Source organism: Toxotes jaculatrix, chromosome 5 (assembly GCF_017976425.1).
Source record: "Toxotes jaculatrix isolate fToxJac2 chromosome 5, fToxJac2.pri, whole genome shotgun sequence".
Lineage (NCBI taxonomy): Eukaryota > Metazoa > Chordata > Actinopteri > Toxotidae > Toxotes > Toxotes jaculatrix.
The window spans coordinates 2,961,367-2,984,544 of NC_054398.1; the positions used below are offsets into that span (position 1 = coordinate 2,961,367).

The following is a 23,178-nucleotide window of genomic DNA, read 5'->3' on the forward strand; positions in this document are numbered from 1 at the left end:
GTTATCTTTACATGACACTGCAGAAATACCTTCAACAGCAGGTGAATACGAAGATCTGCTGAGACACACTGGTCTGTCTCAGACAGTACGTCTGTAATGCAAAGATGTAAAATTAGATTTACCTCTGTGAAAAAATAATAAAATAATAGTAGTAGTATATAATTTGTACACTATAAATATTCATGACTAAATAAGCAGTAATGCAAGTTAAAAAGGCGTCTTTAGGGCCTTGGTTCGATCAGCCCTCAGAGACTGAGCAGTGTGTGGGATTTAACTGACAGAGGCCAAACAACAAACCAACCATCAACAGATTTTGATTCAAATGTTCCAACTTCAAACCAGAGAGCAGACCGCACAGGGGGAGGAAAAGAAATACTGTGCAAAATAAGAAAAGCTGTTCTAACTCTGGCATTCAACGGTGTGTTCATGGAGCATTTCATCACCCTGAAAACATGTTTTCGTGGCCTTTAATGCTGTTAAAGATTGTAAAGTCAAAGTTAACCTAACAGCTGATTGCCAAATCGACAGGAAGTGGACGAGTGCGTCTGAAATCTGATGGGCCCGGTCGTTTTTCGCTCTGAGCCTCCAGCTAAAACAGAATGAGCTGTGATGAATTAAAGAACTCGTGTTTAACACAATGTGGATATTTTATTATTAAAAATAGGCGTTTCAGAAACATACAAGAATAATTTGGATTATAATTCTGTGTATAGTACACATACAGACATGTTGACTCTAACTGTCCTTTGGCTCTGACCGGTCTGAAAATTAGCAGCATCAAATTTCAGCTGTTGCATCCGACAGTCAGCTTTTCCACCAAACGCATGAAATGAATTTAACCAGTGGAAGTTTCAGTCCATTTCCCACTGTAAAAAAATTAAAGCTTTAATTATAAAATGATTATATTTGGCAACAGCAACAAGAAAAAAAGCGATGTTATGTTTTTTTTTAAATATATTGATGCTGCATCAGCATCAAGATCAAAATCACAAACAGCAGAGCAAAAATCTTGTTACTCTGCCTGTTTACATTGAATATACTGTATAAATAATGCATATGCGTATATGCTGTACGTAAACACTGCTCTGTTTTTACTTTGGTCTAAAGTGCCACATTTCTCCACGTTTTTTGTGCTGGAAACTGAATCTGTGGTTTCATGGTTATTTTGTCGGGTCCATTTTTTTTTTTTTTTTTTAAATAATCATAATCAGTTGTTGTTTGTGAAGTGGATTTAGACGAGAAGGAATGTCTCAGGGGTATTCAGCTGAAGTGAAGAGTTGTTGAAAACTGAGGCTCTAAAACAATGAAAGGTGCTGGGTTTTTTTTTTTCTTTCACTCTACGAAGGAAGATGTTTCTCTTTCAAACCACTCTAGTATGATCTCTTTGTTCTCGCCGACCCACTCGATGTTGACCCGGGTTTGCTCTATGGCCTGGTACACCGTCCTGGTCGCGGGACCCAGATCATATTCAGTCGCAAACCGCTCCAGCTGTACAAAGGCAAACAGATGATATAGTGATGTCAGAGCATGGCGACGGAAGCACAAAAGAAAAAAACACATGCATAAATCATAATTAAGAGAAAATCTAAACATAATACTTTACATGTACACATTTGAAATACAGCTTCAGTCCTCCACGGCACTGTCACACGGGAAAGTAAATATTGCCGGTTTATACTCAAGCAATGGGGAGTACACCCAAATTGCTTTGTGAAGCAGAAGCACATGAAGATATGAAGACCAAAACCAAAATAAAATGAATCCCAAGTATTTCCTGTTCTGCCAAAGCCTGATTACTCTGATTATTCCTTATTCCTCCATGTCACAGAATTCAACCGTCGTCCAAAAACTATTAAAAACACATCAGTGAGCCACACCCTCGCTCCTGTTACCATGAAACACACCCACTGTAGCTCATGTCGACTCAGACTCACATACGCCGTCCTGCCGCTGGAGATGATTCCACCAGATGTGCTTTAACCCACTGACTGAATGTGTGCTACTTACTCCCGTTGGAGTAACCTTTGCTAAAAACTGCAACAAGAGTGTGGCTCACTGATGTGAAGTCGTATGAGTAGGATAAGCTCACTTGTTGAATTTGTTGACAATAAGAAAAACAGAATATATCCACCTTTGTCCTTTAGACTGTAAGTAAGGAATGATTTAGCAGGGGTATTTTTGGGTTATGGCTCAGAAGCAAAAAACAACACTGGTGGAACTCAGGATAACAGAGAGACTTCTGATAAGGCATCAGGGTGTATCTGGTTACTCACTGGGTGTTAATCAATTACTGGTGCGTGACTGGAAATACATCATTGATCGTGATCCAGCTGACATGACTGCACGTCTGCATTATCATTTTGACACGATGAAACAACGGTAATTACCTCCTCTAGCTCGAATTTTGTCGAGAACCTGCTGGTCGCCCCCTCGATCAGCATGGCTCCGTCCCTGGCAGCAGAGACAGACACAGTGTAAGGCAACGCAGTTCAACAGCACCACAAACTTAAACCTCAGGGTTAAATAAACACCTCTCTGAGACAATTTCAACAGCGTCAACATTATAACTTTCATAAAGGCAGGTTTTACTGCTGCTGTATCTGACTGGAGTATATTCTGACTGGTACTGATTCCTACAACAGGACTTCATGGTCAAAATGTCTATTGATTATAGGAGAATTTGGAAATCCCTGCTGATTACTGGGGTTTAGATAAATCTCAGGTGTCATTGTTTGCTTATGAAATGAAACCTTGTCTGTTATGTGTATTTAAACTTTGATACCGATCTCTGCAGCTTCCTGGTGACAGTGCAAACAGTGGGAACTTTATGAAGGAGAGCTAATGATAAGCACTGATTAAATAAGAAGACCTTTGTACTTGATGACACATACATTATTGTAGACTTTTCTTTTATGGCCCTGCTTGTTTATTGAAGTGATTTGACCACAGGTCATTTTCTGTGTCAAGAGGCCTCTAAAAACAACCCCATCATCTCTGTGATGAAGCAGAGACCATGTCCACAAAGAAGACGCTAACAACAAGAGCGTTGTCTTCTCTTCTGGCAGCTCATGGCCACAAAGCAGGTGGTGACACAGAGTTGTAAACCAACCACTAATATGAACAACCCAAAGGCTGTCCAGGAGTCAGACTGATAGTTCAGGGACCAGCTCCACCGAAATGAATCATGACACGATATATTTGCATATTACTGCTCGAAGTTTACCAGAATAGTTGCAACAATTATTGCCTTTTATGTGGCTGTGTAATCAGCACCACTGAGCTTTATTGCCACAGCACAAGTGCCAACAGCTAAGCTTAGCTTTGAGCTGTAGTCGACACAACGAATCTTTTTTGGCTGTGGAACAAGCTCAAAACATAATATCGGACATATCAGCTCCTCATGAAGTTGGTAAGGCAAACTACTGCTTACTTACACATTCAGCTGAGATTGTGAGAAGTGTTTCTGTCCAATATTCACTCTCCTTTTAGCTCTGTTTTGGTCTCCACCAACTCCTCAGCTAGTTGTTCACTGTGCTAGATGTCTGAGTTTCTTCATCAGCTTAGAAGCTAACGTCTGACATTTGGTGCTGGGCAGAACAACTGTAGCTGGAAACGGGGCTGAATATAGAGAGACCGAACTAAACAGCTAATGTGCAGCTTTAACATTTACCGGCCTCATCTCACTCTGGATTCAGTGGTTAGATTACAGCTGCACCAATCCATATTTTCTATATCAACAATGGATCAAATGACTACATGTGATGTGAAAAGAATAAAAGCATAAAAGTGGATATATTTAAACATTTAGCAATGGCACAAAATACTGCCTATCATCACCCTCAAACCAAAAATGCTAGCATCGTGTCTTCCATTTCCATATTGGTCAAACCCAACTACACGATCTCAGATACTTGTTCATGACTCAGAAAATGAGATATAATCTGTAAAACCAAAATGAGAGGCAGCAGACACAGCCCAAATAGCAACCTACCCCTGACTGACATATTCCCAGTGTGCTCTGATAAAGTTCCAGGCCAGCGCCTGCCCTGCCACGTTCCTGGCTATGTAGGCTATAGTGGAAGCAACATCCATCAGACGAATCTTCTCAGGGTTCAAAGTGTAGTCCAGGTATCTGCGAGATAAGGAAGACACTGACTTGGAAAGGAAACTGCGTGTTTGGGATTCACGTAATCACAGGTACATCCGTAACGACAGGAGTTATTATGTACACGGTATTCCATTTTTGACACATCAGGACATGGCGTTTGACCACAGGCCCGTCCCTGAATCTGTTTTTCAGCTTCACCTGTTGAGCAGCCAGATCTTCTTGGTGCAGGACAGAGCTGCGCGGAGCTGGTCTTTCTCTGAGGTGTCACTGGAACTCTGGTACCTTTTCCAGGCAAACTCCCACTCTGCCTGCCCACCGAAAGCCACAGCCTGGCAGTAGATCACAGACCGCAGGTTGGGGTGGATTCTGAATCAAACACACACACACACACACACACACACACACACACACACACACACACACACACACACTTTTTAACACACACTCTTTTCCCTTTTTCTAGGCTGTCAACATTTTCTCCCCCTGCTCTACTGTAACGTATTTTCTCCCACCACTACAAACATTTAAAGGAATCACACCGGTGGAAATTATCTACTGTTAGTGATGTTAACACTTTTATGACAAAATTTCAAAATAAAACATCTGGTCATTTTCTTCAGGTGTCAGTCTGGCTTCAGTAAAACACATGATACCCTCTATGCATGACTCGGATAAGGTTTCCTCAATTTAGATATGTTATACTGTACATACATGTACACACAACAGATACACATCCACATACAAATGTAGGCAAGCGCAAATGCATTAACACACTAACACACTACATGCACATGTGTTAAAGTAATGAGAGTGCAGCTGTAAAGACAACCACAATGCAGAGTGGTGACAACAGCCATAAACACATCACACAAACAAAAAGCCATTAAATGAAACCTACCTTTACTAAATCATTGTTGGAAAGTAAAGCTACAGGATATAATGAAAACTATATAACAATTAGAACAGAATCGTGTGAGTTAAGGGTCATTCAAAGAAGGTGAGGAGTAGAAAGTTAACGTAGCACTCAAATTCCAAATATACATATACTTATCCGGTAATGTTCATACTTGTTGGTGCCGTTGTTCATCCAGTCAGTAAACATCGTTCTAGCCATCAGCACACATTCTGGGAGTCCGTTGGAACATGCCACCTCTATGGCCATGATCTGGCTGTGCCTTGGGATGAAGCACAAACATTTTATTTTCTATACACACGTACAGTGCACAGGACATTAGCATTCATCTGAAGTTGTGTTCCTTCTCGTTTTGTTTTGGTCTCCACCAACTCCTGAGTTAAATATCTAGCAGGTACACGCTCCACTGTGTTCACAGCTACTCACAAACTTTGTCTGTCAGTAGTCTGTTATGGTGCTGGGAGGTAGTGTACAGTCAGTGTATCACCTGCCTGCTGGACTGGACTGAATTTGTAAAACTGTGAACTGCACATGTGTAAATCTGTTGGTGAGTAACTGAGAAAGAATCCTGTCTCAACAAAATCAGTAAACACCATCTTTCCTTACTGTGAGGAATGGTCCTTTGGGACTGATGAATTGTCTGTGTAGTTCTTGTAGAAGTTGTACAGTCCCCTAACCTGTTTCCGGAGGTACGCCTGCAGGAAGAGACAGCTTTACAGCAGAGCTTCAGGAATACATGCAGCAATGTGCCAGCAGGAAATCACATTTAGTCCATTACATCCACCTTTTCCATCCAGCACAGGTCACTTCAGTTAGTAACGTAGTTAAAGTGCGGTTAAAGGATTTTAATGACACGTGCCTGCATGGGTCCATACACCTCAGAGCGGTCGAACATGAGGCTAAAGTACTCAAGGTTCCTAACGGCTGACTCCCAGGGAATGTACGCTCTCTCACTGTGAAGGAAGCGGGTGGAATTCAGAGCCAGAGTCACGTCGAGAAGTTTGGCCCTGAGGAAAACAGAGATTAGATTTTCATGAATATGAGCGACTAACATGACCTGATTTCAGTCGCGTCTTTATAAAGACATGTTGTCTTTAAACATGTTGTCTAGTTTCTATTTCATCCTGTCACATTTATGATTGGCAGGATTAATGAGGAGGTGAACTCTAGCAGTGAGTCTTCAGAGCCTTCAGAACACTGCAGAGTCTCCCAGCTTGCAAAGATGCTAACTGTTGCTATTGAACAATCTGCTATCATTCTTGAAGAGCAGAAAAATCCTTTTCAAAGTTAAAACGAATTAAACGCTACTTGCACCCTGGCAGAGGAGAGACTGAATGGACTGGACCACCTCAGCCAGGGAGTTTGATTTAAAGGACACTGTAAAGGATTTTGCACAGAGCAGGACACTTTGGATGGTGAGTAGTCTTTAAGTTTGTTTTGGAAGGGGTTGTTCTGATTGGCCACCATGACAGTCTATTATAATATGTGCGCATGTGTTTGAATAGATCTCTGCACTGTTTTCCATCATTACTAGCTGATGCCACCCTGTGACATAATCACAGAATCACGACACTCTTGGAATGGAGTCTGGATACACAGGATCGCAGTTTACTGAAAGAGCAGGTCAGAGTAGTCAAAGTCAGTACCTTGCCAGGTTAAATGCATCATCAACAAGCTGCCCTCTGTTCATCAGTGGGATCCGCTGTGAAAAAAAAAAAAAAAAAGAGCAGGATGAAGGAAAGGGAAAGACCTCAGGACCAAGAAACCAAAGAATGATCTACTGAATGTAACATTTATAAGTTTGCAAAGTCAGAAATCAACCCAAAAGCTTGAGTAGAGTTTAAACTTTGTCTTTCTGAGATGTGATCCACAGGTCAAAAGGTTTTTCAAGTTATGCTAAGACTTGGTCTGCCACTTTGGTCCAGAGAGACATTTCTTAGCTACTGTTTGATGGACTGCCATTTGCACAGACATTCCTGTTCCCCAGAGGAACATCCCCTGACTTTCCACCAGCAAGTCAGGAAAAGTTGCACAGACTCTCTTTGTCCCCAGACAGTGAATGATAACAAATTATTCCCACTCATATTCAAACTACTCAAGGGATTTCTGTGAAATCCCTACAGGATGACTTGTTATAACTCTAGTAATGATACCATAAAACCTTACTAGCGGTCTAACACAATGACCTTTGACCTGTTGGTTGAGCTAGAGGAAAAGCCAGGGGACTGGTAAAGCCATTTGGATTCATCTACTGAAGACCAGGAATCAGGGACCGTGAATAACTGTACAAACTGCAGGTCATCTAATGGTTGGACCAAAGTGGTGGACCAACCAGCCCCTCCAGGTATATTCTGTAATATTCTTAGCCACGTTAACAATGTTAAACAGATGTTGAATCAACGACCAAGTTCACAGAGACCATAGAAGGTGTGTTGGGATTATTATGTTTCTTTATCTTGTTCTTTGAAACCCATATTTTTCTGAATGGGGCCAAGTCTCTAAGGCATGGTGTTGGTTTTGGTTCCTTTTAGTGAAATGGGCCATATGACAGCATACAGTGCTGTCCATGATAATCAGAACTTGGAAGGGGTCGGGTTCAAGATATACAGGTACACGTTTTGGATTCAGTAGAATTCCTCCAGCTCATGATCAGGCCAAAATCAATTGCCGGTAACTTCTGAACCTTTTCACTTGTCAAAACATTTATTTCCCACAGACTTCCTTGGGTCAAGTCCACTTCCAATATGGTCTGGTTTCCTTCAGCCACATCATTCAGCTGAGTCTGGTGTTTTGATTCTGAGTTTTCTCGTCCTGTGAGCCAAGCTTTCATTTAATCCACCGTCCTCAAAGAACTGCTGGCCAAAGCCTTCAGAAGGCAACCTGTAGTCATTTCACTTTCCAGTAAAAAGCATCTTGTAAAGTGTACTTCCTTACTCAGTAAAATGACCAGTATCGAGATGGAGATTGGTTTCTGCTCGGTTCTGTGATTTGCTAACTCATGACTTGGCTCAGTACTCACATGTGGGTTTATTTCCAGCTGAGTCAGGAGCAAATCCCAGTTCTCCAGGTTGTAATTGACTCTGTAGTATCCAGTACAGTTCACGTTTGCCAGGATCCACTCTCCACTCTTAGAAATTAATTCAACTTTCTGTGCTGTTCAAAAGACACGTTTTACTTAACTCTCTGCAAATCACACATTAGTGGGACAGTATGCAAAACAACAACAACAAAACAAACAAAAAAATAGTGTAGTGAAGAGGTCATCTTGTGTGTCTGCTCTGTCTCATTGTACTTTTACAACAACTTTTACATTCATGTCCAAAACTCCACATTTCAGTCTGCAGCTGCAGTGTGCCCACATTCAGTGTCTGATTTAAGAAGACAGCAGCTCGGCATGCAGTCAGCTCCTGGACTGTGGCTGGTACCGGACCTGAGCTGGAGAGCTCATAGGCCACTTCAGAGCTGGGATTTCTATACGATCACTAAACTCAAGTCCAAAGTCAAAGTATTAACTCATTAAAATCATATTTTTTGATCCTTTGCCTATATCTAATTTGTAATACATTAGGAGGCAATAAATATGGTAAACAAAAAGGAGAAGGACTATAAGGCAAATCAGAGACACAGGAAATATACACAATCTACACACAGACGGACTGAGCAGGTGGAGCAGGGTGGAGACACTGTTCATATGGATGTGAACACCGAAGTAAATGCAGCCAAATGTTTCAACAAAATAAAGTCTGTAGTGATTTGATGTCACTGATGGTTAAGTTTAAATTTAAGTTCAAATGTGTGACAATAATTATATACTGTGTTCATGTGTTCTTGTTCATCTTGCAGCTCTTGTAAATCACCTGTGTTAACATATATAATAGCATGACCTCTGTAAACCCAGCTGGATGAACAATCATCCTCTGTTAACACTGTCTCTTATTATTTTCACGATCCTCTGAAAGCTGCACACACTCGCACAAATGACACACAAACTGTGACTCCAGCCTGTTTGATAGACTTCATACAGCTCTCAGTGCATCTGGCCCAAGGTGTTTATGCCAAGGCTGTGTTGTATAGTGTTTTACCTGTCCTGGTGTCTAACCAGACAAAAGAAGTGTCAGACGTGTTGGACATGACTCTGACCGGGACGTACCACAAAAGACTGAAACAGACAGAAAACAACAGGTAAAAAAACAGATAAGCAACAGGTAAACAACAGGTAAACAACAGGTAAATAACAGGTACGTTATGATTTCTAAGCTTATTTTTAGTAGAAGGAGTAAAAGTCTGCAGCACCATCGAATCTCTGAGCTCAGAGATGCTGTGGTCTGCACAGCAAATTAAATATGCTGTAGCTGTGCTGCTCTGAACATAATGTGAACTGGATTGTTCCTGCATGATCACCATCATCATGACCACCACCAGCCGCAACGAAACTGAAAACGGTGAAGTCATGTCCGTGCTGCAGAAAGAGGTCGAGCGGAGCAGAGCATCTGTTGGGCCTTTAGCACAAACCTAGATTCAGAAGAGTCGTTGAACATGAAGCGCTTCTGGGAGACAAATCCGTTGGTAGTGTTGATGGTGATGACGGGATAGCCGATCTGATTGGTCCAGGTGTCCATCACCCTGGCAACCTGGGTGTGACCGCCATCCTCATCCTCGGCCTGCAAGCACGTAGCAAATCAATTAGCATTTTACCATATCAATACCGTAATCTAATCAAAGATTGTTCATCATAATTATTATTACAAACAAGACATGATGAAAATCATGACTAAGTCTGAGACTCGACCTTTTGTATATACTCCCAGAGGTTGTTCTGGTCCGTGTTTTTAAACCTTGATTCTGAGAGGTACATCTAAAACAGACAGAACGAGAGAGAGAGGGGTTACGGTCAGAACAGAACGTTTTGTATTCAGAACTGATGTTGACAAACGGATGGAGATCTCCAAACACAGCAGCCACCAGCAGAGCACGAGAGGATGTCGGATGTTGAAACAAATGTTTTGCTGCAAACTGTTTATCTTGAAATTTGTGGACAGACGCATGCGAATAGCAACGATGGACCAGGGGTGTTGCAGGTCCGCAGAGCAGTGTTTCACATTTATACACCTGCCTGCTCCGTCCCACAGGGTACATACAAAACCTTGATTGATTTTGCTGGAGGCAGTGGGAACTACAAGAGGACAAAAAGACTGTGAACTTTTGTCTTTGTCTTTTCCCACTGCAATGGACATAAACCAGATGTTGGAATGTTTGACTTGAGTGAAACAGTAATACATTGTTATTGTCAACAGATCAAAATTTTGTTTGTTGATGTTCAGATAAACTTATGTAACTGACTGCGTGGCCATTTGAGAAGGAGTTGCATGCAGCAGTTGTTTGCTTTTCTTTTTTTGCTTGAATTCAATAAATCTTTGGTTGCGAAAGTGAACCAGGAGCACACACAGTATTACAGGGGGTTGTGTGATTTTTGAAGAGAACATTTAAAAAAAAAAATTTCCTACCACCAATTAAAGCATCAAATTAGAAAACTCTGTGGTAGTTTGGTTCTCCACCCATGTTGTAAGTCATGTCATATTTTTTTGGTGAGCCTCAAAATTATCATAAAGGATGCATCTTCAAGAAACGACTTTACCAGGACCCTGCTTCAGGTCTGTCTGTCTGACACTACAGGGGGTCCTTAGTCTTGAATCTGGGTCTTGAATGATAGGACTTGTCTGTAACCAGGCAGGACTTGTGGGAAACACTCTCTGCTCCCTCCATGTGCTCATGTCCTGACAGTATCAGCAACATCTGAAGCAACCTTTAGTACAGCTTTCATTCATGTAGAGAAGAGTTCTTGAATGATGTCCTCCACAACCTCAGTCTGAGTGAGGTTAAACGTTATTGCTTACTTTGATCCCTTTGTCGAAAACTCTTTGATCCACGATGTCTGCCAGCATTCTCAGCACAATGGCCCCCTACAGAGTAAACACCACACACGTGTTTATATCAGTATTCACAGTAAACTGATATGGGTGATCTATATATATATATATATATATATATATATATATATATATATATATATATATATATATATATGTGGTGTGAAATCAGAACGTTTTGATATTGATTCTGTGGTTATATGTGCAGTCCTGGAGTCATCTGAGTTTACCTTACAGTAGGTTATAGAATCAAACATCTCGATGATCTCAGAAGTCGTCTGGACATCTTCCTGCGGAGGATTGAGAGGATGGGATGAAGCTAGAGCATCCTCCTCAAATGCTGTATGGAGGTCGCTCAGGAAATATGCGTCTTTCTGAAAAAAACAAACAAAAAAAAAAAAAAACGAGACGAGAACACGTCACAACTTTGCAAAATGACAGCACTAAAAAAGCGTGTGTAATATTTCAAAGCAGGCTCAGTAGAAAGAGGGATTCTGGCTCCGATGTGGATGCTCCAGCCCTCCTCTGTGGATACAGAGAGAAAAGACGGAGCTCTAAACTCACCATGCTGATTGAAGGCTCAGCGTGATCCACTGCAAAGTAAGACATGTACGTGGCAAAGCCCTCATTCAGCCAAATTTCATTCCACCATTTCATCGTCACCAGATTTCCAAACCACTGTCAACAAAATGAGAGGAAATCGTCAACACAGAGGTGGTACTCCAACCACGCATACATACGTGATGTTACATCCTGCGTCAAACTCTCCTGAATCCACTCACAGACGGATACATGTCGAAGTCAGGCGAGTGATCCATAAAATTTATCTCTTATCATTTATTTTTATTACAGGGAAAACACAGAAGCTTCTTCTTCCTCTAACCTGGTGTGCCAGCTCATGTGCAATAAGAACAGCGATCACTTCCTTGTGCAAAAATGAGGACACTCCTTCCTCATAGAGCAGGCTTCCCTCCTGGTATGTGACCAGTCCCCAGTTTTCCATTGCTGCAGGATTTAAGTCTGGCACTGCAATTTGGTCTAAAGGAATGACACAGATATGGACCAACGATCAGATTCAATGTGCTTAGGCAGTAGCATGTTATACCATCCAAGAGTATCTTGTAGAATTTTCTCATAAGAGCAGAGCTAGGGGTGGAAGTAACCTTACTGATAGAAGGTGGCTTTTAAGGACAAAACACAAACATTAATCACACTCCAAATCCAGGAAACATGCAATCAGGGAAATCTGACCCCAAGACAACCCGCAGGTCGGTGTGCGGTGTTGTCCAGGGAAAGAACAGTGTCGGCAAGACATTTGGTAATTTACCACTGTCTGTAGTGTTTTAATATATGCTATCATTTCTTTTTGAAAATAAAAATTTGGTCTCAGAGTTGAAATATAATGTTTTCTTGCTGTCAACCAACTCTGGTGAGCCAGCTGTTAGTCTGGACATGTTGGCCTTTCCAGACACGCTCGTACTGGCCGCGGTTTCTCTTGCGTCATCACAACATCCGGTTTCGGCCATGTTGTTTCGGTGATAAAAGTCTTTCGGCCGGAAACCAAAAGTGCACTTTTGGGCCATTTTCAGACGAAATTTTTCGGTGGCCGAATATTCGGTGCATCCCTAATTTATTACTTTTTTTTTTAAATTCCCAGCATTGTCAAAATGGGTACCACGTACTTAGTAGTAATATCAAATAATATAAAAAGTTGTAGCTCACCGTACCAGTGTGTAACTACCAAGCTACACTTAGCTAATCAGCTAGCTAACCTGCTCACCTTCAAAAATCCTACATTTTAAACTCATTGCATAAAGTTTTTAACAGTGACATTGACATTTTTGATTTCTATCAACACATTCAGACTCACCCAGCTTCTTCTGGGAGTAGTCAATTTCAAACAGTTTCTCGTAGAAGTTGAGGATCTTTCCGGTGATGTTGGCTGCATACCGAGTGTGTCCTGCTGCGGTGGCCTCGGGACGCGCAAACGTCTGTAGGAGCCAGGAAACATGAAAACAGGTTAATTATTGGATAAAGACGTGGCTCATGGCGCTGAATGGTATTTTGACAGGACTCCTTGAATCTACAGAAACACGCATACTTTAATTTCCACGCGTTCATGTCGGGAGGTGATTGATGTAAACTCAGAAACCGTGAAGGCGAACAGGTACGTTGACATTTTTGGTGTTGGATGAAAACGAGTGTATTGCCAAACATCATCTAGGATACCGGAGTCTGAGAGAGGGGGGAACAAGGTGAGCCACAATAAGGAAGGACATCTTTCAGCCTGTTACTGTTTTCTTTAGTTGCTGTGTGACCAGAGGCCCAATAAACACGAGTTTACAGTATATTGCACTGTTTGAATGATCACTGGAGCTTGTTCACCTGCTACTTCTGCATTTCCTAGAGCGCCTGTGTCTCGCCTGTGGACGATGGTCACGTAAAACACAGCCTTCATTTCTGGCTCATCGAAACAAGGAAACACTCTCCTGGCGTCTGTTGGCTCCATATCAGTGGTGGCAAGGAATCTAGGAATACACAGACGGTCAGCATTTCATTATCAGGTGCATTTTGAAGGAAGACATGATTAAAAAAAAATAATGACAAAGTGATTTGGATTTCATAAAGAACCCACAATAAACTACTTTTAGTGTGATTTTTTTTCTGTCTTTCAAATCCTGGTGGAAACTCTGTTCATTTTGTGTCCACAAAGTCCACAACACACACAGGAAACCAGATGCTCGGCTGCATATTTGGGACCAACAACAGCAAACACATAGAAAAAGCCAGCCACTCAGGGCCACCGAGTAACAGTACCAGTGTTTTGGTCTATCAAAAATAAAATAAGGCTTAAAACAGCAAGGAAAAGACACGAGTGAGTGGTCACAAGAGGACTATCCTGTTTCCTGTGGGTTGTCCTGAAACAGAACAGGGTATAAATAATGTCAGACGCAATGTGTGTGTTGAACCGCTTGTTGCGTGTGCCTGTAATGATAAAAGGATCAACTACAGTAATTGGACAAGACAGTATTCTAAGCCATAAAACCAATGCAGTTTGATTGGAGTTTTTTTTAAAGACCATAAAACATCTGATGTGAATTTGTTCTTTGCTCTGTTTTTGTTACTGACTTACTGACTCATCTAGATATGATTTATATTTCAGTTATTTTTGATCTTTTTTTGGTTTTTATCTCGTTCATCTTCAGCACCACATAAATCAAGCTTCAGCGGACTCGGCCAAGTTTGTTTTCTCACAATACAAATGTAAATGATTAGACTGGATTTTTATTTTGGAGCACCAAGGTTCATTCTCAACTTGTATTCTAAAATATCAGTACAAAGCTTTTAGTTGCTGTTTCAGTTTTTGGAGGGCTGGTATCAGTTCAGTCTCTCCACTCGTCTCTTCACTCGTAATCAGCACCATCACACTTTATTTAACTTTCTGTGAAAGCTTCTCTACTTGACTCTGCCTTAATCATGGTGTTGCTAGAGAACACAAGAAGATTCATCTGTAGGCTAATTTCACAGAATTGTGTCATTTTTCTACAAATTAAATCGTTTGCCATCTGAAAGATACCATAATCACACAGAAACTTCACATTTTTAAACTTTTTTTTTCTTACCTCTCAGCATTTGAATCACCTTCATAAGCGGGCACACCTTCAAGATATGAGCTTACATACAGCCCTTCAAGGTTTTCTGATATCTCTCCAGTGAAAGCCAGAAACAAACTGTAGTTTCCTCCTGTCTCCAATGCCTCATTCAGTTGGATCTCGAGAAAGTTGCTTTCGTCTTCATGATACTTCATCAGAGAAACACTCATCTTCTCATTTGTGCCTTTGTTCATCACCACAGGATTAGAAACAAACAGGTCCTTGCTTTGGAGGTAGATGGTGCTAGTCCTCTGGACACAGTGAAAGTTAACAGTAGAGTTTCCAGAGAACAACAGCGTCTGGTTGGGACTGGTCACGTTCACCACCTCAATGATCCGGGTGTAGAGATGAGGCTGGAGGAAGACCTCGTAACTCTCAGGTATGAGATTCCTTGGAAGCCGCATGACGGGTGGTGGTCCTGTGGTGGTGGATGGTAAGGTTGGCCGGGGCGTTGGGTTCATTTTAGAGATCTCGGTGTTGTAGAGAATGATCATAGTGACGGTGCCAGCGATGGCAGAGACGGTCAGGACAGCGAAGGCGGCGGCGGTAGCCTTGGATATGTAGCTCTCTTTCGGCATGGCGGCTACTTCCTTGGCTCAGTCCTGAGGGTCCCGTAGCTGGACTAGTAGAGATGAGTCTAATGAGTCCCTGAGCTCCTATGCCTCTGGTCTGATCTGTACACATTCAAGTAACCTCCCTCCCATAAACAGGGCTTGGCCTTAGCACTTAAGGGCCTGTGCTTAGATTAAGCATTAACTTTGGCACTGCCAAAGGAGCAAAGAGTAAGATTTATAATGTGAAGAGGGCGATGTTCATCGGTCTTGTAGTAAATAATCAGTCAGATGTTGTTCTCAAACATCTGGAGGTGATTACTGTGGTCGTTCCGCTAATGCAGGGGTTAGGTAAACCTCAAGGAACACTTCATCCTCACACCGCAATCTCCAACCCATCAGACACACACCTCCTCGCATTCCCTTTCTGTGAACATAACGCACGCCGCCCGAACCATCATAATCACATCCTCGCTGGACACAAGAGCTGCTGGAGAGAACGTCACTGTCATTGCTTGGTAATTGTGGGTGAAGAGGTTTAAAGTTCCAAGTGGCAGCGTCCTTCCCTCCAACCCCTGTCATCCAGGGCCAGGTAAAACCAGTGCAGGGGGTCAGATCATGGCTTCCACACATAAATGGAAACACAAATCCTGTGAAACTGACAAACTCCCAACAAACGAGAAGCATATGAAGGGAGGAGAGCTGAGTGGGCTGGATAAGAGGGGAGTAAAAAAAGAGGAGGAGAGTAGAAAATGGAATGATGAGGGAAATCACTGAATTGGCTGCAAAGTCCCCAACTTCAGGGAACCAGGACCACCACACACACACACGCGCGCACACACACACACACACACACACACACACACACACACACACACACACACACACACACACACACACACACACACACACAAATTCCTCACCTCAGGAGAGGAAACAGAGACACAAACAGGCAAAATGGCAACCATGTAGGAAAACAGCGCCTGAGCTGATGTGGGGGCAGTTATTTGTACCGGGAGCAGATGTTCCTGTTGGAGGGTCAAGGAGATCAAACCAGCACTAGCATACTGAAACTACTAAGGTGGCACAATAATCATTATCACAGTGAGACCGGCGCCGGGTGGAGGCCCCACTCCTGTTTCTCATCATGCATTATCTCTGAGTAATGGCCAGTTAGGGACATAATGACGTTCATGACACGTGTGAGAGCACTTCCTGCTGTCATGCATTTGACAGAAATGTTACAGTACATTCCCTCCATTTAGTCATGGAGTTAACAAGTGCAGCAAAGCAAATAAAAGGCCCAGAGACAACTCTCTGGTGTGTAGTCAGAAGAATTTTCTGTACTTGTCCCAGAAAATTTAATTTATTATGTGGGAAAAAAGGTCTTATGGACCAGATGTTACAACATCTGTCAGGGTGTACTACTGACACAGTGTGTGTGTGTGTGAGTGTGTGAGTGTGTGTTGTTTTCAGGAGGGATTTATTCCTTTGAAAGCAGATGATCAGCTCTGGGAGCAGAGCTGATCGTCAATTATTGATGTTTCTCTGTGTATTTCACACACTCACACACACACACACACACATACGACAATAAGATAGAGTACAATTATTTATGAAGAATCCTGTTAAATGTTCCACTCTCAAAAGTTCCATAATATCAAACACACCAACCATACATTGATATATTCTGGAGAAAATAAATACCCTCAAGTGAAATGATCAGAATCCGTTGGTGTAAAGACACAGCGTTACACTAGTGCAGTTGTAAACCTTTGGCAGAGAAATCTCGTTGGAATCCAAATCTTTGAGAATAAGGTCCTCTACTGATTAGGAGGCTAACTGCAAAGGCACTGATTCCCTCTCTCTGCTGTCAGAAGCAAACAGTCGAGGCTCATGGTAAAAAAAAAAATAAAAAAAACAGGAATGAAAATAAAATTTCACAACTTTACACACATGTAAAACACATGGAATCCATGATGATACGCAAAAACCTTACCTAGTCAGGAAAACAGCTGGAAGTCGGTCACTTGCTTGCTACAGTGATTTGAACAAGAACCTTTCATAACAGCAATGGAAATGTGCAAAAAGTTTCCAGCTATCATTTTAAGACAGGCAGGTTACATGTTTGAAAACTTCATAAGAATCGATACATCAGCTCTCGCTGCTTTAAAAGAAACGCACACCATGACGGTCCACTAACGTCACACATCAACAGAGAAACAACCCGATTGGGGGGGCACTCAAAGAAGAAACACGTCTGGTGCAAACTGGTCCAGCACTGGAATGAACCCTGGCTTAGCTGTGCTGGATTCCTGACGGCCTGTGATTAGAATTACACCAGATTAATACTGTCTGTGCGCTGATCCAGAACCAGCTCAGGTTTTCAGGTATGTTAGACTGAGGAGTTGGTCGCACTGACCCAGGCTCCGTACTCATCAGTTCTGAGAAGCTTTTTGGTCCTTTGCTGTGATTTTACTTTCCACTGATTGTTGGTTTCTTTTTCTCGTGTAATTGACATTTACATAGTTCAGATGTGTTATTTAGGATACAGTTAATATGTTCTATGAGCACATGATCAGCTGAGGTTCAATTTTAAACTCAATGATCAAACTAAGAACAACAGTAAAATTACAATACAGTACATGTCAGTTTTCTACACTTGAGAAGATTTCATTCTTGGTCATTGATACTGAGAATAAAGGCAAAACTTTTTGAAACTGAAGTGTATTATATTGAAAATAAACCCATAATGTGTTTAGAAAAAAAAGGAATAGTTAAAGAAAAAAGTCATAACGTTGAGAGAAATGTTGCAATATTACCTGTATAGTTGATCAGGGTGACTTAAATATCATAATATGATATTTTCTTGAAATTACCTCTTTTCTCTCATTGCACTGCAAATATTTTCTGACAGTGATTCAGGATTTTATTCTTGACATATCAGAGATTCCTCTTATAAAAGAAAAATGTTTATGATTTTTTTTTCTGGATTACAACTTTTTTCTCAACCATGACTTTAATATAAAATATAACTCTTTCAAGTTTTTTTTCTCCAAACATTTTCCCCTATGAGTGCAGTTCATTCAAATAGGGACAAAAATGGTGTGTGTAAAGGTAATATATTGCTTTCTTCTGGAACCTACCGACCGCTGACCAGACGTGGGATGTACTTCATTTACTGTCATTCAGCTGACTACCAAAGCCAGCTGTCTAGATGCTGCACACAGTAACAGGACTGTTCCAGGATGGCAGAGAGCTCCCCATAGATCTCCTCTCTCCATGTGGGAAGGAGTCTCTCATTGTTCAGGGCCTGAAGCTTTGGTGTCCCCTCCCGGAGGACTTGGTACAAGCAGGGCCACTTGTGCTGAATCCTCAGCCTGGTCCTCCTGTCCAGCGTGATACCGCGGACGATCTTCTTGGCTCGAAACTCACGCAGGGCAGGCAGCTTCAGACAGGAGAAGACTAAGCCTCTGCTGGGTGACACATCCAGGAACTCCAGAGACTGAGACTCCAGAGTGTACGAGATGCCCAGATTCCTCAGTGGCACCAGGATGTGTAAAGTGAGAGACTTGAGGTTAGGCAGGGATTTTGTCAAGGTCTGCAGCGTCGACGGAGTCACTCCTTTAAAGACCCAGAAGTATTTGAGCTCAAGGACTCGGAGCTGCTGGAACTGGGTGAGCAGCGACACCGACACATCCGACCAGTCAAAATGTAGCCGCATCTTAGAGATGCGAGGGCAGCTGTGGGTGAGTTTGGTCAGCAGCTCCTGGAAACTGGTCACCTGTCGGATCAAAGAGATGAACCATGTGATCAGAGATTCACCTTTAGAACAAGTGACATGCACGGGCATGTTAGCAGGTATGAAAACATCTTGTAACAGCAGCTTCCAAACGCTTTCTGCCACGTCCCCATTTGGAAGCAGAAAATAAGTCATGCCATCAAACATGTAAACTGATTGTATTTTTTTAAATCAGCCAGTACCAGATAGTACAAACTAGAAATGCAACGTAACTTATGTTAACTTTCTCTGATATAACAAATGCTGAGACACTAGAGCAGTTAATGGAATTCAGTTATTATTCATTTTATTATTTATACCTATTCACCTAAAAGGCCTGTATAAACAATACCATACACTAAGGCATCAAAACTTACTGTAGAGTTAAAGCAACATCTATCTGGCACCTAAAACTGAACGTTAGAGGCACCACAAAGATCTTATTGACTGCACGGCTTTTGTGTTTAATTATTTTAGGACCACAACTAACAATTATTTTCATTATCAATAAGTCTGTTGATTAGTTTTACTGTTAATCATTGATGATATAAAACAGAGAAAAGCAGCAAATTCTCACATTTGGCATTTATGTCTCATGAACTACTTAAATTATCACTTGATATAAAAAAAAATGACAGTTAAATATATGTTGACAGCCTGATCGATCAATGAACCAATTATCCAAGCAACAAACAAAACAAAACAAAACAAAAAAACAATTGCAAGACTTAACGCTGTACAAGGCACCGTCACATTTAACAACAAAAGAAGTGTATCATCAAATGTACAACGAGGAGCTGATCTCCTGATTCTTCTTCTTTGCCACCCACACAAAAAATGTAATCACTCTTAAAACATGTGAAACTCAAACCAGCATCCTTCAGTATAGACCAACCAGAGTGGTGCACCTGAGTTTGCTGTGTGCAGTTTACAGAGGTCAAAATACTCACAAGACTTCTGGGTGCTTAAGTTACCTCTTGCTCCGATCAAGAGTCGCCAACACGTGAAGCTGTAGGTTTAACTTTAACCTGGATTCAGAGTGGACACTGAAATGAGTACAAACAAGTTACCTGGTCCATTTTGGTAATGCTGTCCTGGTGTGAACTGGAGCTGCAGTGGACCCTGAGGTCCAGCGGCTCAAGAAGAGTAAAGGTCCAGTTGAGGTCCAGGTGGCTGAGGTCTCTGCAGTGAACATTATTCAGCAGGTGGCTCAGCAGCTCGCCCCACTTATTGCAGCGATCCCCCAGGTCGAAGCTGGCCTTGAGGGTGAGCAGGCTTGCCCGGCGGGAGATGAGGTGGTGGGTGTAATGGTGGACCCAGGATTTCCACCTCTCAAACTCACGGTTGGAAACGAGCAGACCCTCCTGACCCAGATGGAAGACACCACGGCGGGAATAGTCTGCTACCCGCCACAGCTTCCAGGAGCGCACAAGACAGCTCCAGCTCAGGCAAACCAAAGCACAGTTACACTTATCCACCTCATTCAGAAAGGACAAGACGTGCAGCTGGCACTCCACTGGCAGGAAGTTGAAAGGGAAGTAGTCGTCTGCTGCTTTCCGTCGGCTGTTTACGGGGACCAGAGGTCTTTTTCGCGGAGACATGGTGACAGATGAGGAAAGGGCTGTTGTGGTGGTCAGTGGTGGAGGTCAGAATCTCCACCGTGTGGTCTTGTGGTCTGGCTTTGCCATAAATATCTCTGTTCTGGTGAAGTCTTAAAGTTAAAGAAAAGACACAGAGAGATAATAATTTACAATATTGTCTTTTTTTGTTCTTTTTATTTCCAAGTTCAAGATAACAGGCAGAAAGAAAACACTTTCTCTGGTTCACTGGCCTGTTTTAAAGCAGACAATACAACTTGCATTCGTGCAAATTCACATAATTTTCCTCAAACTAGAAAACTCAGTTTGTGTTTGTAAAGTTGGACTATTTCTTCCATAAGCTAGAAAACCAGTGCTCTAACCATAAAAGTACAGTTTCACTTGGACGTAAAATACAGTCCCTGTTTGACTCATGTGTCTATATTTTAAGCTTTGACATACTCATACCGAGGACCGAACTGAGCTTCAGCTTGACCCTGAACTTTATTTTGGTGTTTAAGAGTAACTTGGTATTTTATGGCTCTTATGGCTGCATCATGCAGTTCTCGGCTTTCTCTCTAAAACCCCGTATGAACAGTTTAGTCGTTCTACTATTATTCCCAGTTAAAGGTGAAACTGGCCAGTTTCCATAAAGGCTGGTGTAACATTACTCCAACAAATATCCCCTTCGTGTAATGTGATATGCACATGCTCACTGTTAACAAGGTGTTAAATTACAGTTTAGTGAAGGAACTCCTCTTTTGATAGCTCCGTTTGTTCATTTGCGCTCCTTTGCTGATAATTACCTGTCAGCTTCTGTCAAACTGACAGGTACACATTCAAAGATTCATACCCATGTATGCTATAGTGGGGAATGCGTGACTGTTTTGCACTATTATCGAGACAAAAGTCGTATCGTTACCTTTTGGTCCAACAGCCTCGTCCTTAGTTAAAAAGCTAGCCTGCTAGGAGCTAGCAGAGAGGAGACAAAGGAGTTTAAAATTAAAGCTAATTTCCACCAATTCTTGAATAAATTCATAGAATTTTCTTCATATTCGCACGTATTCGTACCTTTAAAGCAACTTTTACAAATGCAAACCCTTAAAAGTGTAAAGAACAGTACTCTACAACTAGGCCGACTAAGCTAGCTTCTGAACAGCTGAGTTCTGTTGTTGTTTTTGTTGTGGCTCCTTGGTGATGACGCCATCAAAACGCGTTTGGTTGCATGTTTTTTACCTCGGCGTTGCACCGCCGAGCGGGGGTTATTATTTGGAAAGGAACGGTTTAAAAGTAAAACTATAGTAACCTCGATGTAAACAAAGAGCACTTGTGGATCGATAAACACACAACATCACAGACACGAAGCGGATAGACAGTATTTGTATGTCGCAGTTGAAACTCTGAAGATGATTTGGGATGAAAGAACAAACGCCCCCTGCTGGTAGCATACAAAACTAGTAGTGCAGGAAGCGCATAGCCTTTCTGCTGTAAGTATTGTCGTTTATATTTCTCACCATTTTAATGTATCCATATTCGTGGAATTTGTTTGAATTAGCTCCTTGTGTTATTGTGATGCTATTCTGTTCCTTTCCTACTCCTATTTTTGAATTCACCAGTAGATGGCACTCTGAATACACAGAAACAGGGAGTTGCTGGTGCAGTTGAGCTTGGCTTGAAGGAACCGGTTAACCACATCTCCAGGAAAAAGTAAAGCAGTTCCGTTTACTGTTTACTGATCACATCTTAGTAGTTGGTCAGTGTGTTTAGATGCAGTGTAGGTCACTGGAACATGATCACAGAGTGAACATTACTTGCCTTACAGCTTTCTCCAGTGATGTCCAGTTTAATTTCAGATCTGACTGGAAGATTTAAGTTTTGACTGGTGGATACATAATATTTAGTTTAATGTTTTATTTATATATTATATATTTAGTTTAATATTTAGTTTAATGCTCCAACCTATAATTAGGTAGATGGTTGGTAAATGACTCATGACACGGTACAGTAGTCAAGTATACAAGTCACGTCTTGTTCTTTCCATAATGTGTCTGGTGCATACTGATTTAATACACTTTTCTGGCAGCTGTAAACATCCGATCTGTGCATCTGGAGCAGGAAGTGTATTCAGTGTATCTGCAAGACCTTTAATTCTATTATCTATGTTAATATTGCTTGTTAAACTGTTTCCAAGTTGCAGGGCACCTTTCATTTATCTTTTCTGAAAGTAAAAACAACAACAAAATTAGTCTGAGCTACTGCTGTCGGTAGGCAGTCCTGAAGTTCCTGTCAACATTTGACAGTTATTCTTACCTGGAACAACATACAGTGCTGTGCAGGTACCACAGCTACAGTGTTACTCAAACAACTGAATGCAGTAAAAACTGATCATGGATTTTTTTCTTCTTTTTAGTGTACTTTCAGTGGTACAGAAGAAGTATAAAATACGAGTGTGCTGATTACATATTTAACATTGTGTTAAAAGAAATAGTGCAAATACAAAGTATAATAAATACACAAGAAAAAATTTAGGAAGGCATGTGTACTAAATTTAAAAAAATATATTTTCAGAATGTTTTTAAATCTTTCTTTCTTTTTTCTTTTTTCTGACAATGGCAACTGGAAATACATGAAGTAAACGGATCGATTAATGACAGAAAACGAGGATATT

The 23,178-nt window shown here is 41.6% G+C and overlaps 2 protein-coding genes across 2 annotated transcripts; both read right to left on the bottom strand.

Moving 5' to 3' along the window:
* Positions 1-1,102: 1,102 nt before the first annotated feature.
* Positions 1,103-15,813, bottom strand: LOC121181632 (aminopeptidase N-like). Its single transcript, XM_041037636.1, has 20 exons — positions 14,572-15,813; positions 13,334-13,476; positions 13,050-13,183; positions 12,819-12,939; positions 11,832-11,986; positions 11,513-11,626; positions 11,179-11,322; positions 10,916-10,981; positions 9,811-9,876; positions 9,534-9,682; positions 9,104-9,180; positions 8,041-8,174; positions 6,668-6,723; positions 5,881-6,028; positions 5,628-5,716; positions 5,176-5,283; positions 4,307-4,474; positions 3,992-4,132; positions 2,388-2,451; positions 1,103-1,488 (listed from the first exon to the last, which is right to left on the bottom strand). The coding sequence occupies exons 1-20, from the start codon at positions 15,177-15,179 to the stop codon at positions 1,333-1,335; spliced, it is 2,841 nt and encodes a 946-aa protein (XP_040893570.1). The 5' UTR covers positions 15,180-15,813; the 3' UTR covers positions 1,103-1,332.
* A 657-nt stretch (positions 15,814-16,470) lies between these two features.
* On the bottom strand, positions 16,471-21,682 carry si:dkey-12e7.1 (uncharacterized protein LOC557553 homolog). Its single transcript, XM_041037425.1, has 4 exons — positions 21,582-21,682; positions 21,433-21,482; positions 20,004-20,644; positions 16,471-18,936 (listed from the first exon to the last, which is right to left on the bottom strand). The coding sequence occupies exons 3-4, from the start codon at positions 20,532-20,534 to the stop codon at positions 18,349-18,351; spliced, it is 1,119 nt and encodes a 372-aa protein (XP_040893359.1). The 5' UTR covers positions 20,535-20,644; positions 21,433-21,482; positions 21,582-21,682; the 3' UTR covers positions 16,471-18,348.
* Positions 21,683-23,178: the final 1,496 nt, after the last annotated feature.